The sequence below is a fragment of the Capra hircus genome, chromosome 5 (assembly GCF_001704415.2).
Source record: "Capra hircus breed San Clemente chromosome 5, ASM170441v1, whole genome shotgun sequence".
NCBI classification, from domain to species: Eukaryota; Metazoa; Chordata; class Mammalia; order Artiodactyla; family Bovidae; genus Capra; species Capra hircus.
In genome coordinates this window covers 103,035,286-103,051,107 of record NC_030812.1, presented here as the reverse complement: position 1 = coordinate 103,051,107, position 15,822 = coordinate 103,035,286, and the positions used below count along the sequence as shown (strand labels likewise).

The 15,822-nt window shown below is 51.2% G+C and overlaps 1 protein-coding gene across 1 annotated transcript in view; it reads left to right on the top strand.

Annotated features, from left to right (window-relative positions):
- The window catches only part of CD9 (CD9 molecule), a 35,576-nt gene extending 20,535 nt beyond the window's left edge, over nucleotides 1-15,041 (top strand). The window contains exons 2-8 of the mRNA NM_001285671.1: nucleotides 1,760-1,862; nucleotides 9,770-9,867; nucleotides 10,650-10,724; nucleotides 12,222-12,320; nucleotides 12,432-12,521; nucleotides 13,352-13,435; nucleotides 14,675-15,041. Coding sequence (NP_001272600.1) covers nucleotides 1,760-1,862; nucleotides 9,770-9,867; nucleotides 10,650-10,724; nucleotides 12,222-12,320; nucleotides 12,432-12,521; nucleotides 13,352-13,435; nucleotides 14,675-14,740 — 615 coding nt within the window. The 3' untranslated portion in view covers nucleotides 14,741-15,041. The remainder of the gene's footprint in view (nucleotides 1-1,759; nucleotides 1,863-9,769; nucleotides 9,868-10,649; nucleotides 10,725-12,221; nucleotides 12,321-12,431; nucleotides 12,522-13,351; nucleotides 13,436-14,674) is intronic.

Here is a 15,822-nt window from a genome sequence, read left to right as displayed (position 1 = left end):
GAAAAGGAGAGAAGCAGAGAGAGAGAAAAGAAGCCTGTCTACACCACAGGCTGTGCTGGCCCCTGGAGCAGAGAACCCAGCTCCCTGAGTAGGGCTCTGACACAGGGCGCCTGTCTCTGTTGAAGAGGGTGGGCCAGTAAAACCTGGGGCTGGGTGTTGGCCCCAAGCCCACACGCCCTCATCCAGCCGGCCACCACCCACAGCCTGTGAGTCACCCAGGCAAGCCCTGGTACAGGCCAGCAGTGGGGAGGGAAGCTCAGTCGGCTGGGGGGCTGGGCAGGGAGCCACCTCCTGGCACCGAGTTCAGCAGTGCCTGAGGCCAGGATTGATGCCTCAGGCTTTCCTTATTGAGGAAATCTGCCCTTTCAAGTCTAGTATCTCAACTTGCCCACCTCTGAAAAGGGCATGTACATGCTTACTCATGTCCACCTCTTTGTGACCCCATGGACTGTAGCCCACCAGGCTCCTCTGTCCATGGAATTTTCCAGGCAAGAACACCTGAGTGGGTTGCCATTTCCTACTGCAGGGAGCTTTTCACTAAACTGTAGGATCAAACGATCTCCTGAAGGCTTCTTGTCTAATGTTTATGAGGATCATTCATAATGATGTGTCCAGCAAACCCTAGAGTTGGGTGGGTCAGGTTGTGAGGCTTCCCTGTGTGAACAGGGAGGGACCAGATATGACGGAGGGCTGGGCGACATGGCTCAGGAGTCACAGCGGCCTGAAGAGCCAGGGATGTGCCTGCTCTTTGGGTGATTTTTTTTCTTCCTTTTTTTTATTGTATGGTATGTATACAGAAGAGTGCAGAAAACAGAGTAAAGCGTAATTGCAAGGTGAATATCTGGACCACCACCACTCAAGTCAAAGCTAGAACATCACCAGAGCTTTAGGCCCATCCACCCCACCCTCTCCACTGCTGTTCCCTCATCAGAAACCCCCGCTCCCTGTTGACCACCACTCACTTGACTTTACAATCGTCACTTTCTTCTTTTTCTGAGTTACACGCACCCCTAAATAGTCATTTTTTTTCTTTTTTTAAAATTATTATTATTATTTTTTTTTTTTTACTTTACAATATTGTATTGGTTTTGCCACACATCAACATGAATCCGCCATGGGTGTACATGTGTTCCCAATCCCGAACGCCCCCCTCCCACCTCCCTAAATAATCATTTTTAACTGTATGGAATCCTATTGTGTGTGTTTGGTGCTTTTTGCTTCTTCTGTGTTTTTGGTTTTTAATATTTATGTATTTATTGTTGGCTGTGTCAGGTCTTAGTTGCAGGATGTGGGATCTTTGTTGTCCCACTTGGGGTCCAGAGCTCATAGGCTCTTCGTCATTGGTAGGCTCTGTAGTTGCGGTGCGTGCGCTTAGTTGCCCAGAGGCACATGGGATCTTAGTTCCCCGACAAGACATCAAACCTGTGTCCCCTGCATTGGGACCATTGGACTGCCAGGGAAGTCCCTGCTTCTTTTGTTTAACACGGTGAGATGCACTGGTAGTATCACGGCTGGTTCGGGTTCACTGCCGTGTAATATTCTCTCCACACAATAACCATCCCTGGACTGCTGGTAGATAATTGTTTATTCCCCACTGGTTGTTATTTTTAGCAAATGACATGATCCCCTGTCCCCACCCCGGCCTGGCTGCTGCTGCTGCCAGGTGCCTGGCGAGGGGCAGAGGCCAACGGCAGCTCCCCTGGGATACCACCATGACCCCTGCAGCCAGGCTCACACCGACGTCCTGTGTGTCTTGCAGCTTGCCGGGATCGCGGTCCTTTCCGTTGGACTATGGCTCCGATTCGACTCGCAGACCAAGAGCATCTTCGAGCAAGAAACTAATGATTCCAGCTTCTACACAGGTGAGTGGGGGACCTTGCTGTTCCCTCCATCCAGCTTCAGAGAGAGAGTCCGTGTTGATCCAGGGACTTGGGCAGGGGAGGACTTTGGCTCCCGCCTGCATTGCCAGTCGGGTCCACTTCCAGCCCTGCTTTTGTGTAGCTGCGCCCATGAATTTGCATTTGACTGATGTGGTTTCTTTTTCCAAGCTGACCGAGCCTGGCACTTGGACCGTTCTCTGATGTGAAATTGGCTCTGCCAAAGCTGCTGCCACTCCCAGAGGGCTACAGAGCTTCTGTTCTTATCCCTGGATTTCTCTCTGAATTTCATGTCTGAGAAGGTTCATTCATCTCCTTAATTTAGAAAACTTGGTCCTGGGGACCCATGGTGCCAGGAGGAGCAGAGGGAACATCTCCCCACGGTTCAGACTGGGACTCAAGAGGCCCAAGGTCCTGCCTCCTGGATAACTGTCAGATTACTGTGAGAGACTAGAAGAGGCACCAGCTTTTCCGACCCCCTGCACTGGGGCACAGGCTATGCATGTTAAGTCTTACTTGTTTTCTAAAGTGCTTTTGCTTCAGGGCAAAGGCGTCCAGTTGGAACATGAATAGATGGAGCAGGTTTCTCTCTGCACATAGGTCCTTTGGCATCTTTCTCTGGCACCGTTCCGCCACTTTCACTGGCAGTTCGCTGCATAAGCGTCTCTCACAGGAGCGGGAGAGCCCTGGCCTGTCCACGGCAGTTCCCCGGTTTCTGAGTTGCCTCATAGAACCCGAAGCTTTCCCCTCGCCTGGCTGGGGGATAGGAAACAAACACTTCATTTACGAGAAACAAAAGCAGCCCCCTATTTTAGGAGGATACTGTCATGTCATCAGTCTCAAAGTGTAAGTTTGGTCACTTCCTTTCCACCCACCAAAGAAGTTATTTTTAAAATGAAAAGACAGAGCAAGCAGTCTAAAGAGCGTTATCACCCGGACCTTCGGGAAGAACACTGTGGCCGGAGGCCCATGACCCCCACCCGCCTCCAGCGCCAGCCTTGGACTGATGGCCCAGCGGGCACCCGGTTTCCCTCCTTTCTTGCTGGGTTTTTTAGGGCGTGCCTCCCTATTGTCAGAAAGAAAATAAGAGAAGAAAAAGCACAACATGTGTTTTTTAAAAAAACTACACACACAGAGTTTTTGAAAGCAGATTTCCATAGCACCCTGACTTGTTTTAGCAACAGCGGTGGTTTTGGGTAAGTTTTTTGGTGGCTGTGGCAGGCCTGGAATGCCACCCCTTGAGCTGGGGCAGTGGGGCTGCAGGGTGGGGGCAGGGGGTGAGGGCAGGTCTTGAGCTGTCCACATCTTGTCACAACAGGGAGCTTGGGACCCTCTGGCAGGGAGAGTGGGTCTTGGGACAGACATTTGCAATCAGTTGGCAATGACCCAGAGAGCCCCTGCCCCCCAACCCCACCCCCATGCTCTGCAGGTGCCTGGCTCACACCATCATGCCCAACAATTGTTTCTGTCTTGTTATCTAGGACTCTGGCTTGTTTTGTGTATATTTTTTGGGAGAGGGGGTTGTATAGTTGATTTACAACGTTGTATTAGTTTCAGTTCAGTCACTCAATCGTGTCCCACTCTTTGTGACCCCATGAACCGCAGCACACCAGGCCTCCCTGTCCATCACTAACTCCCAGAGTCCACCCAAACCCATGTCCATCGAGTCGGTGATGCCATCCAACCATTTCATCCTCTGTTGTCCCCGTCTCCTCCTGCCCTCAATCTTTCCCAGCATCAGGGTCTTTTCCAATGAGTTGGCTCTTCACATCAGGTGGCTGAAGTATTGGAGTTTCAGCTTCAACATCAGTCCTTCTAATGAACACCCAGGACTGATCTCCTTTAGGATGGACTGGCTGGATCTCCTTGCAGTCCAACGGACTCTCAAGGGTCTTCTCCAACACCACAGTTCAAAAGCATCAATTCTTCAGTGCTTAAAAAGCAGAGACATTACTTTGCCAGCAAAGGTCCGTCTAGTCAAGGCTGTGGCTTTTCCAGTGGTCATGTATGGATGTGAGAGTTGGACAATAAAGAAAGCTGAGCGCTGAAGAATTGATTAGTTTCAGGGGTATAGCAAAGTGATATATGTATATCAGTTACATACATACATATATCTGCTCTTTTTTTTTTAACTTTTTAATTGTTTTTTCTTTTTAAGTTGATATTTTTTTCCTGCCTGCAATGCAGGATCTTTGTTCCCCAACCCAGAAATGAACTGGGGCCTTCCTCAGTGAAAGTATAGAGTCCTAACCACTGGACTGCCAGAGAAGTCCCCCTCTGGCCCTTTTGAGTTCACCCCAAACTGTGCTCGGGAGACAGACCCCAGCATTAGCAGCCCAGCAGATGCCAGGTGGAAAAGTCAGGCAGGTGGTAGGACAGTGCCAAGCATACAGCTGGAGGGGCCAGGCCTGTCTCTGGGTACCTCCTGGGACTTAGATTCCCCAGGTTATTGCAGGGCCCTTCTGATGGCCCGTGGTCCTAGCTGAAATGACCAGGAGCTGGTCTAAAGGCGCATCCCAGAAAGACACAGTTGTTCTCACTCAGGGGCCAGCGGCCACTGTTCCCTGAGCTCTGATGGACAAATACGAACTTTCTGCGCTGGATTCTCTTCTGGGCAAGGGCTCAGGTCTGAAGACTTCATTCTGCTGGCAGAAGCCTGGAACCTGGAGGGGATACAAGTGACATCACATAGAACACAGTCAGCAACTGACCACCCGGGTCTGCCCGGGCCCTGTACTTCACTGAGCGCTATGGGCAACTGAACAATTGTCATCTCCGGGCAAATGGCCAAGGAGGCTCCATTCTCTGTGTCCCCTTCCCCCTCGGGCTGTGACGTCAGCCTTTGCCTTGAGCCACAGCCCTTCTTCCAGCCTAGAGCACCAGCCCCTCCCAGCCACTCTTCCTGACATCATGGGGTGACTGTCCTTGCACTGGGGCACAGACTATCTGCAGGGCAACCCTCAGGCTGGCCTGGCCACGGAACTCACCCTTCAGGAAACCTGAGGGACCCAGGGATGTCTTTTCTCCAGCAGAGTCACAGTGTTCAAAGTTGAGAAAGACTGCAGAAGGAGGCTGAGAAGCGAGAGAAGAGACTTTGCCACATTCAGAGCAGTCTCTAGTGGATCCAGAATAACTGACGGCCTTATATGGGCCTGATCTCCAGTGCAGGCCCTGGAGATCAGCCTGTCAGCAGGACCTGTAATCCCCGCTGCAGACAAATTTGGCAATGGCTTTTTCTCGGTCCCAGGCCAGCTGCCCTTCTTAACTCCTTGGTGGCCCTTGCAGAACCAGAATCACCGAATGAGGGCATCTGGGGAGCTCTAACCAGAGGCTTGGCATGTCCACCCCACAAGGACTGTCCCCAAGATGGGCTGAGCTGGCTTCCCCAGTCCAGTTCGTGGTCTGGGGTGGTTTGTTTTGTCACTCTGGACCTGGTTTCCCCATCCTGACACTGGCAGGGCCTATACACACACCTCTCCAGGCAGAGAGCTTCCTGCTTGACAGCTGGAGTTCACTGTGGTCTCATGAATGGGGCCCATGGTTGGGATGGAGAGGGATGAAGGGAGAGCCACTGGGGAGCCGAATTAGGGTTCCTTGGAATCCCCGCTTGAATTATTGGAGATGATAAAGTGTCCTCGGGCTTCCCTGGTAGCTCCGTTGGTAAAGAATCCACCTGCAATGCAGGAGACCTAGGTTCGATCCCTGGATGGGGACGATGCCCTGGAGACAGGAATGGCAACACACTCCAGTATTCTTGCTGTGGGAAATCCCATGGACAGAGGAGCCTGGTGGGCTACAGTCCATGGGGTCACAAAGAGTCACATACGACTGAACAAACACATGCACACTCGAGCGTGCTCACACACACACACACACACACACACACACAAAGTGTTCTCAGCAGGTGGAGGCCAGAGGCTCTGCCCAGTGTTGTCCTGCACACAAACAGGTGTGCTGAGCGCTGTTTTCATGATGGGGTTGGAGTGATGACAGGAGGCTGATTGTCCCCTCCCTTCCCTAGGCCGAGAGCCCCAGTAAACAGGTGAAAAGAGAAGGTTCTGTCTAAAGGACACCCTGGCAGATGCTACTGCTTCATGAGAAGCTTTATTTTTATTTTTTAATTGTTTTTTTGTACTAGGTCTGTGTCAGCCTGAAACAAGCAGAATAAACAGCCCTTAAGCAAATGAATACAGTAATCCTAGAGAAGGCTCCGTGACGAATAATTTTTTCCATGAGTCAGACCGAAGGCTAACATCCACTTGCTTTATAAAGGGGAATGCTTTGTCATTCATCACCGGCAGCCTCTGCTAACAAGCTCCGGGTGCAGACTAGAAGGAGCCTGTCCAAAGGGGAAGCCCCAGATGGCCTTTTGGAGCAGCATCCTCGGCCTGCAGTGGACCAAGGGCTTCAGGGCTTGCTGCTCACAGCCGAGCCGCCCTGTGGCTTGATGTTGTGTGTGCTCAGTTGTGTCCTTTGCGACCCCATGGACTGTAACCCGCCAGGCTCCTCTCTTCATGGGATTTTCCAGGCAAGAATACTGGAGTGGGTTGCCATGTCCTCCTCCAGGGCATCTTCCTGACCCAGGGATCGAACCTGGGTCTCCAGCATTGCAGGTGGATTCCTTACCACTGAGCCACTGGGGAAGCCCTCCCAGGTGGTGTTAGTGGTAAAGAATCCGCCTGCCAATGCACAAGACCCAAAAGATGTGAGCCTCCACTGAGCCTCTGTGGCCTGATGGCCGTTGCCAAAACCCCCATAGATAGCTACCAGGGAATTGCTCCTCTTCATCCCCACCCGGAGAGGGTAAAGCTGAGACACCTGAGTTCTGCAAACTGTGTGAACGAGATTAAAAACCGATTAAAAATTAAACGAGATTAAAAATCTTTGCTGAGCCCAGGAATGAATATTTAATATTAACTGTCAGGCCCATTAGGGAAATGTTCTCTCTGCATGGGAAATGATTTTGCCTTTAGTGGCTCACTGAGGCCACCGATCCAGCACCCCATCTTCTGCCAGGGTCACCCGGGCTTGTGGACTGGGAGCTGGACAGAAAGAAAATTGTCTGATCATCCCCACTCGACTCCTATTTTATGGGCTTGTAAATCCTTTTGATCTCTTAATTTTTGTTGTTCAGTCGCTAAGTCACTTTTTGCAACTCAGTGAACTCCAGCATGCCAGGCTCCTCTGTTCTCCAAGAGTTTGCTCAAATTCATGTCCAATGAGTCGATGATGCCATCCAACCATCTCATCCTTCTCCTCGGGCCTTCAGTCTTTCCCAGCATCATGGTCTTTTCCAACGAATCTACTCTTTTCATCAGGTGGCCAAAGTACTGGAGCTTCAACTTCAGCATCAGTCCTTCCAATGAATATTCAGGGTTGATTTCCTTTAGGATGGACTGGTTTGAACTCTCAATGTGCCCTATTTATTCAGCCCCTGCAGTGGGACTCAAAGGGGTGACCTCACCCTTCGTTGTCATGCCCTGATGGGGAGAAACAGGGGCCCAGTTTACTGCCCTCGCTTGCTGGGGTCCACACCTTGGAGTCCAGGCCCAAAAGCACTGCCATTTCTCCCTCGGCCCCTGTGTGTGGGCGGGGCGGTCTGTCCTGTGGGCCCACGGAGTGGAGGACTAGAAGGGTGGACTTGACTCGAGGACAAGCTGCATTTGTCCCCTTGCCCAGTCTGGCTGGACGTGCACGGGAACAATACCCATATTCATCAGGGTTTGCCAGCCAGCCCACGTGACCTGACATCACAACAGATGTGGGGGGACGAGCCGAGGACAAACGCTCCCTTGTGTGCACTCCGCGCTGTGCTGCCGGTGAGCCTCAGCTGCGGGCCTGCCGCGTGGTTTGCTGGCTGCACGGTTCCGGCTGAGCGGAGGGCACAGATGGGGGCAGTGAAATCACTGTGACACCTGCCGGCGGGAGAGGGTTCTCATCCCCGCATCCTGTTGTGTATTGTGGGGCTTGTCCCTGCTTCGGGGCAGTCTCCCTGGTTCCAGGGAGAGGACAGCAGGGACGCTTGTGAAAATCACCCTCACAGTCATGATTATTCACAATTGTCATCCATCCTTCCTATTGTTAAGATTGACAGTTGTTGATTGTACATCTTGTGTTGCTGTTGTTTAGTCACTCGGTTGTGTCTGACCCTTTTGCAACCGCGTGGCCTGTAGCCCGCCAGGCTCCTCTGTCCATGGGGATTCTCCAGGCAAGAATACTGGAGTGGGTTGCCATTCCCTTCTCCAGGGGATCTTCCTGACCCAGGGATTGAACCCAGGTCTCTCGCATTGCAGGCAGATTCTTTACTGTCTGAGCCACCAGGGAAGCCCTGATTGTACATCATCCATACCTTAATAAAAAGATACCGATTCTTAAAGTTTGAGTTAGAAAAATCAACAGGAGCTAGCACTCGTGTGGACTTGGAGCACATCCCCTGATCCTCAAGGCAGTCCTGGAGGCAGGCATTTTTCTCACCCCTGGATTGCAGATGGAAAGCTGTTGCACTGACAGTGAAGTGGGTTTCCCTGGGTCATAGAGCCGGTTTTAAAACCCAGGCATTTGGTCTTCAGAGCTGGTCTTCTCACATGTGACAGTCGCCCCTCCCAGGAGTGGACAGAACATGCCTGCAAGCCGGGGAGGCCTGGGACATTTTTGCCATGGGGGATGGAGGAGGGAGCTGGGTTAAGAGGATGGTCATTGCAAGACAGCTGTGCTTCTCAAGAAGACAACTGCATGCTGGGCCTCTCTGGGCGTTCCCTGGGGGGACTGTGGAATGACTAGGGCCAAGCCTGTGTTCCCTGTTCCAGGCCAGAGTTGTAGAACTCACAGCCTCTCAACCACCCTTCTCCATCAGACACCCGACTGAGTGTTTACAAACCATGTCATTCAACCTCCCTTTACCAAGGAGGATCCTTTGGATCCTTAAACTAGGGTGACTGAATTGCAGCTGTAAGATCCCATTGGTGTGCTAGAAGGCATCTTTTGAAATTTCCTAGCAACCAACCGGAAAAGGCGATGGCACCCCACTCCAGTACTCTTGCCTGGAAAATGCCATGGATGGAGGAGCCTGGTGGGCTGCAGTCCATGGGGTCGCTAAGAATCGGCCATGACTGGGCAACTTCACTTTCACTTTTCACTTTCATGCATTGGAGAAGGAAATGGCAACCCTCTCCAATGTTCTTGCCTGGAGAATCCCAGGGACGGGGGAGCCTGGTAGGCTGCCATCTATGGGGTCGCAGAGTCGGACACAACTGAAGCGACTTAGCAGCAGCAGCAGCAGCAACCAACTTCTCATTTTACTTGTAAGGAAATTGAGACTCAGGGAGGGAAAGTGTCTTACCCAAGATCACACAGCAGTTAGAAGCAGAGTTGGGACTGAAGCAGGGTTCTCTTGCCCTTGAATGTTGTTAACTGCACGTGCCTGGCTCCCACCAGCCATCAGGCATCCCCTCTGGGAACCTGGTCGAGCTGCCCGCCCAGAGCATGGTTGTCTGCCTCTCTGTCAGGTAGAGAGGTCAGCAGGATGCTTGTCACAGTCCCCGGGAAGTTAGTCCCCCTAGTTCGGAGGGTCTAATTTAGCAGGAGTAGATGCATCCCAACTGGAAACAGCTGATCAACTGGACCAGTCTGTCCTGAGTAAAACATGGGGGTCCCGTGGATGTTCCCTGTCCTGGGTCGGGGGGGGCAGTGGGCACCTTGCTGGAGGGCTGAGGGTCAAGTGGGAGTGGGGGCTTGATGGGCAGGTCACAAAGGCAGGAGAAGACTTGCCCACAGAGGTGGAGGAGGCTGACTGGGAGATGGGGCTTGGATGCAGGCCAGTGAGGATGTAGGAGAGGAAGCAGGGGGATCAAGAAGCAATTGGGCCTCCCCCTAACCCTGCCCCGTCCCCCCAGGAGTCTATATTCTGATCGGAGCCGGTGCACTCATGATGCTGGTGGGCTTCCTGGGCTGCTGCGGAGCCGTGCAGGAGTCCCAGTGCATGCTGGGATTGGTGAGTGTCCCCTGTGTGCCCACCGCCCCTGGCCTCTCAGGTCCCCGTCCCAGGATCCTGTAGACCAGGGGGTGGGGCGGGTCCCCAGGGCCTTATCCCCACGTGTCTCCTCCCCTCTGTAGTAACACGCTAGTGCCTCTTCCTTCCTGAAGCCACTGTCTTGTCACTTCCCTTGGGCAACTAAATGCCAGGACTTCGTTTATCCCTTTTTCTAGGCCCACGTTTGCCTTTTTCCCCTGAATCCACAGGTGCCTTCACCTCCTCTTCTTGTTTCAGGTTTTGTGTGACAGTTCTCCTCCAACTCCAGAGTGTGTTCACTTCCTTCTTTCCTCACATCTCTGGGTTTTGTGAGCGTGTGAGGTTTTTTTTTTTAATCACCACCTCTTCGTTAACACCTTTAGAAATACCAGTTCTGACCCAGAAACTAATCCCGTCACCTTAAAAGCAAAGACTTCAAGCCACGTGGCAGAGCAGCCCTGCATTCCCTTATTCTCCTGCTCTCCCCAAAGGCGCCCCTTCCCAGTCAAGTCTCTTGCTTTGTGAGAAAAACAAGCAAACAAACAAATACTAGTCTGGAGTCTCTGATGTTTTCCCCCTGAGGTTTGTCCCCGCTCCTGGCCTTGGCCAAGCGCTGGCAGCTCTGAACCTCCTCCTGCCCCTTCCAGGCATCCCTTCTAGCCCCCGATGCCAGATCCCCAGAAGCCTGGTCTCCAAAATGCCCTCTGCCTGTTTCGGCCAGCTGGCTGGGCCTGCGTCTAACCCCAGCCCTTTTTCTCTTCCAGTTCTTCAGCTTCCTCTTGGTGATATTTGCCATTGAAGTAGCTGCAGCCATCTGGGGATATTCCCACAAGGAGGAGGTAGGTTTTCCCTTAAGACCTCTTAGGAGTCGGGGGCGTAGGGGTGATGGCGGCAGAAAGGTATCCTGGCTGGTCACTTGGGTCACCCTTCAGCCATCAAACGTGCCTCTAACAGGAGCTCCCCAGGGCAGGGGATGGGAGTGAGCACCAGCCTCCCAGGCGCTGTCATAGAGAAGAGGTCAGGCAGTATGGTAGAGTTGGTGTCTGCCTCTCACACCTGTATAGCACTCCCCCAACTTCTCTGGTACACAGCTTAGGAAAATAATGCTTTGTGTGGCCTAGTTCCCCTCCCCTAGTTTATAAACACATGCCACCAGCAGCCAAGAGCTATGCCACACTCTCTGCGGGGTCCAGAGATAGATGAGCTGTGCTCCACGATTCAAGGAACTTTGCCACTCCATGTGGGATAAGGACTGACTGGTGTTACAAAAGTCATTTATATCCAGAAACCCCATGGGATTCGAAAAGCTGGCGTAGGTAGGCGAGGGGTGTCTCCTCTGGCTTCATGGAGAGGGAGACATTGACCAAAACCTTGATGGAGAGAGGGGATATCAGGAGGAAAGCTGGTGGAGGCAGGGGATTCCTGGCAAAGAAAGGGTCTAAGCACAGCTGGGTGTGGGCTGGGTGGGGGGCCAGGGTGGGGCTCCATCATAGCAGTGTTTTAGGGAGGGATGTCGAGTCATATTTAGCAGGAGGGGCGAAAGGAGAGAGATAGTGGATATGGGGATGGGAAGTGGGGAAGTGGGGGAGAAAAAGATTTAATTATCCAGATGATAAAGGCCGCAGCCATGGAAGTAGGAAAGGCTAATTATGAAAGCTGCTACGGGAAATGCTGGTTGTTGATCAGTTCTGGTTTGGGGGGTGGAGAGCAGGGGACAAGCATTTGTTGAATGGAGATGTGCCCAGGTGCAGGAGGATAAGAGTGTCTCCTTCATGTTATAATATAATAGCCAGTTCTTATCCCATATGTACTCTGCACCAGACACTGTGCTACCGGCTTAATGCAATATCGCCAGTAACTCTTCAGGATAACCTCTGAGGTCAGGACCATTACGATCTCCATTCTGCATATGCAGAAACTCATGTGCAGAGAGGTTTGGTAATTCACCAAAAGTCACACAGTCTCAGAGTGAAGGGAAAAGATGGAAGCTAGAAGGAAAAAGAACTAGCTGGATCAGGAGTAGGATTTTTGCTTTTCATTCCTTATATTGAGGCAATTTAATTTTCTTTTTCTCTTTGAAGGGAAAGAGCCAGGTGGGGCTACAGGGGCCAACCAAAGGTGCAAGCAGAAGTGGAGATGGCCGGAGGGGTTCCTAGAGGATGTGGGAGGAGATGGGGGACCCCAGAGACCCTGAGGGGGCTGTCCTAGCCCAGTGGTGCGTCTGCCCTGTGACATTTCAGAGCAGGGGAATTTGTGGCTGCATGTGAGCAAATGGAACAGGTGACATTTGTTCATAAAGAATCCATCCCTGCTCATCTCTTGTCTGTGTTTCCCAGGTGATCAAGGAAGTCCAGAAGTTTTACGAGGACACCTACAACAAGCTGAAGAACAAGGACGAGCCCCAGCGGGAGACGCTGAAGGCCATCCACACCGCGGTACATCAGCGTCCCCTCCCCACTGACTTTTTTCCTGAACTCGGGTGCATCTCTGCTTCAGTCCTGGTTATCCTGTCTCTCTAACCCCCAACCCTGTCCTTCTCTCTGCAGCTGGACTGCTGTGGTATGACCGGGGTGGTAGAACAATTTTTCACCGACACCTGCCCCCAAAAGACTTTAGTTGAGGGCTTGAAATCGAAGGTAAGCTTAACACAAGACCTTGTGCCTTGCCCAGCTGCTCTGGGTAAATCCCACCAAAGCGGAGATGCCTTCAGCTCCCTTGATCTGTGAGGACACCACTGTGGTGCTTCCTAAACACCTCTTCCCCATGGGAAGCACCCAGGGTGGCTGTCTCCTTTCTCCCCTGCCCTGGGTCTCTGATTCCTCCAGGGCAGCAATCAGAGACCGGAGAAGTAGCAAAGCATTCTAGCTGCCTACAGCCACTGGGCCTCCATCCAGCCATCCTGCATAGCGGGTGCTCCCAGTTCTGGACTCTTGCCTTCTAGACTTGTGAGCAGCTCGTGCATGTGAGCTGGAGCAAATGTACGAACTTCCATAATAGTAATAGGAAGAAACTCTATGGCCAGGCTTCCCTGATGGCTCAATAGTAAAGAATCTGCCTGCCAATCCAGGAGACACAGGTTCAATCCCTGGGTCGGGAACATCCCCTGGAGAAGGAAATGGCAACCCATTCCAGTATTCTTGTCTGGAAAATTTCATGGACAGAGGAGCCTGGCGGGCTACAGTCCCTGGGGTCACTAAAGAGTCGGCCACAACTAGCGACCAACAATAATAAAAACCCTATGGCCAGATAAGACACAGATCCCAAAGCAGGGGCTCACCCCTCTTCCTTCCGTGGTTTCTTGCCCAAACTTGGGGGACCCTTTCCTGGTTCTCCTTTCCATCCATCAGCCAGTCCCCAGCCCTCGCTTTGGAACCACAGCACCCCAGGGGTCGGATGAGTGCCATGGAGGGAGGGGGTGAGCTTGGAGTAGGGCTGTGTTGATCTGGGTCTTGGTTTCCCCACTAAGTCCTGCCCTGAAGCCATCGACGAGATCTTCCGAAGCAAATTCCACATCATCGGCGCTGTGGGTATTGGGATTGCCGTGGTGATGGTGAGTGTCAGGGGCTTTGGGAAAAAACCTTAGTAATTACAATTTATGAAGCTCTTACTCTGACCATTATGAAGCTGTTACTCTGACCAGGCACTGTTTTCACTAATCCATGAATTTATCAACATATCTAACTCTTGCCATACCCATGAGGTGGAAACTATTCATATTCCCATTTTACAGATTCCAGAGAGAAAGAGAGAGGTTAAGTACATTGATCAGAGTCTCTGAGGTCAGGAGTGAAGCATCTGAGACTTGAACTCAGTGCTTCTCCAGAATCCATTCCCACTACCTGAAAGGTTTCAGGAATAAATGCAAGGTAATTCCACTGTGTTTGGTCCACGGGCCACACTTGGAGCAGCAAGGATGTAGGTCACCCAGACATCCTGCTAGTGATACCCAGATAATCTTCAGGACATGTTTTCACAAAAAGCAGCTGCTTTTCTTTGTCCTCTGAAAGCAGTTTCAGTAAAAGCAGCATGGATGTGAACTGTCTCACCTCCTGCTATGGCCAGAAAGACACCCAAAGGTGAACAACGAGAATGGGACCGAAAGTTTCCAACCATCTCTTCTCTTGCCAGTCAATCCCCAGAAGTCATCAGGGGCCATCAGGTTCCCCAGGGGAGCCCCCACGAGGGAGTGATGAGATTCAGTAGGGAACACAGCCCTCCCCTCTGCCCACTGGAAAGACTCTCCAAGAGAGAGAACCACTTCCTCTCTTAGTGGTAATTGGCACCCCTCATCTGAATCTAGGAAAGCCTTGAAGCCACTTTCAGTGAAAAGCACAAAAATATAAGGACTTCCTGGTGGTCTAGTGGTTAAGACTCCTCCACACTTCCACTGCAGGGGTCACAGATTCATTCCCTGGTTGGGGAACTAAGATCCCGCAGGTCACGTGGTGTGGCCAAAAATTTTTTTTTAAGAATTTTTTTTTTTTTAATAAAGTAAAACTAGAATATGAAACACAGACAGGCAAAAAGAGGAAAGTGAAAGTCTCATGAGGGTATTGGAATAGTTGGAATTTGACCATTAAATTTAGCTCTGGGCGTGTCTCACACTGAGAGTTCACAGGAGCTGGCTTGTGCAGTGGAAGTGTGGCGTCTTAACCACTGGGCCACCAGAACCCCTCCACTGTCCTACCTCCTTGTCGTTTGTCGGACCTCAATGGCTCCCGTCTCCCCCTCTCCCTCCACCTTCCAGCAGAAAGTCAGGCAGGCCCTCACACCTCTTCCTGTCTTCCAGATATTCGGCATGGTTTTCAGCATGATCCTGTGTTGTGCCATCCGCAGAAACCGAGACATGGTCTAGAGTCGAGCTTTGTGCCCTGAGCAGGAACGTTCACCCGTGAAGACCGCTGGTTATTTTCGCGGGGTTCTGTTTTTATGGGTTTTTTTTTTCCTTTGCCACTAACTCTAGTATTCATTCTGCATTTCTAAACAAAGAAAGTTATTCTATGTTTGTGTTTTTAATGCTTTCTTCAACATTGATGTTTGTAGTTAAGGGACTTGGGGATTTGGGTTTGCTTTGGTTTTATATAAATATATATATTTTTTGGTCATTTGTTTTTGCTTATTATATTAAGCAGAAATCCTGCAATGAAAGGTACTATGTTTGCTAGACTCTAGACAAAAGATATTGTACATAGCGAGATTTGTGTGTGTGTGTGTCTTTAAATAGATAAAAATGTCTATCAAGTTTAATCAGGTTGTAACTTAATGTTAAAGACAATTTGATACATAATAAAAGATGATGACAACATTCCAAACTGGTTTTGGAGTTTTGCCTCTTAATTTTTTAGAGCTGCTTATTTTTTCAGGCGTCTTTCACCTGCCCTTTGCTCTGTGTTTTGTTTGAATATTTATTTATTTATTTGACTATGCCAGGCCTTAGTTGTGGTGTGTGGGAGCTAGTTGTGGCATGTGGGAGTTAGTTGCTTGACCAGGGATTGAACCTGAGCCCTCTGCATTTTGAGCGCAGAATCTAAGCCACTGGTCCACCAGGGAAGGCCGGGCTCTGTGCTTGGATGAGAAGTAGGTGGGAATGTTGGTCTCCCTTTTTACTAGTGAAGACATCAGGACATCGAGAGATGAAGGAATTTTGGTCCAGATCTCACCATTGTTCACACATCAACCCTGGAACCTAGCCCAGGACTTTTCTTGCAGCAAGACAATGTGTCTGGAGGACACAACCATAAACATGAGCTCCCTGATGGCAGAGTCTTTGTTTTACTCCCTGCCGCATTTGCACCCCACTCCAGTACCCTTGCCTGGAAGATCCTATGGATGGAGGAGCCTGCTAGGCTACAGTCCATGGGGTTGCTCAGAGTCTGCAGGGATGGAGGAGCCTGCTAGGCTGCAGTCCATGGGGTCGCTAAGAGTCGGAGATGACTG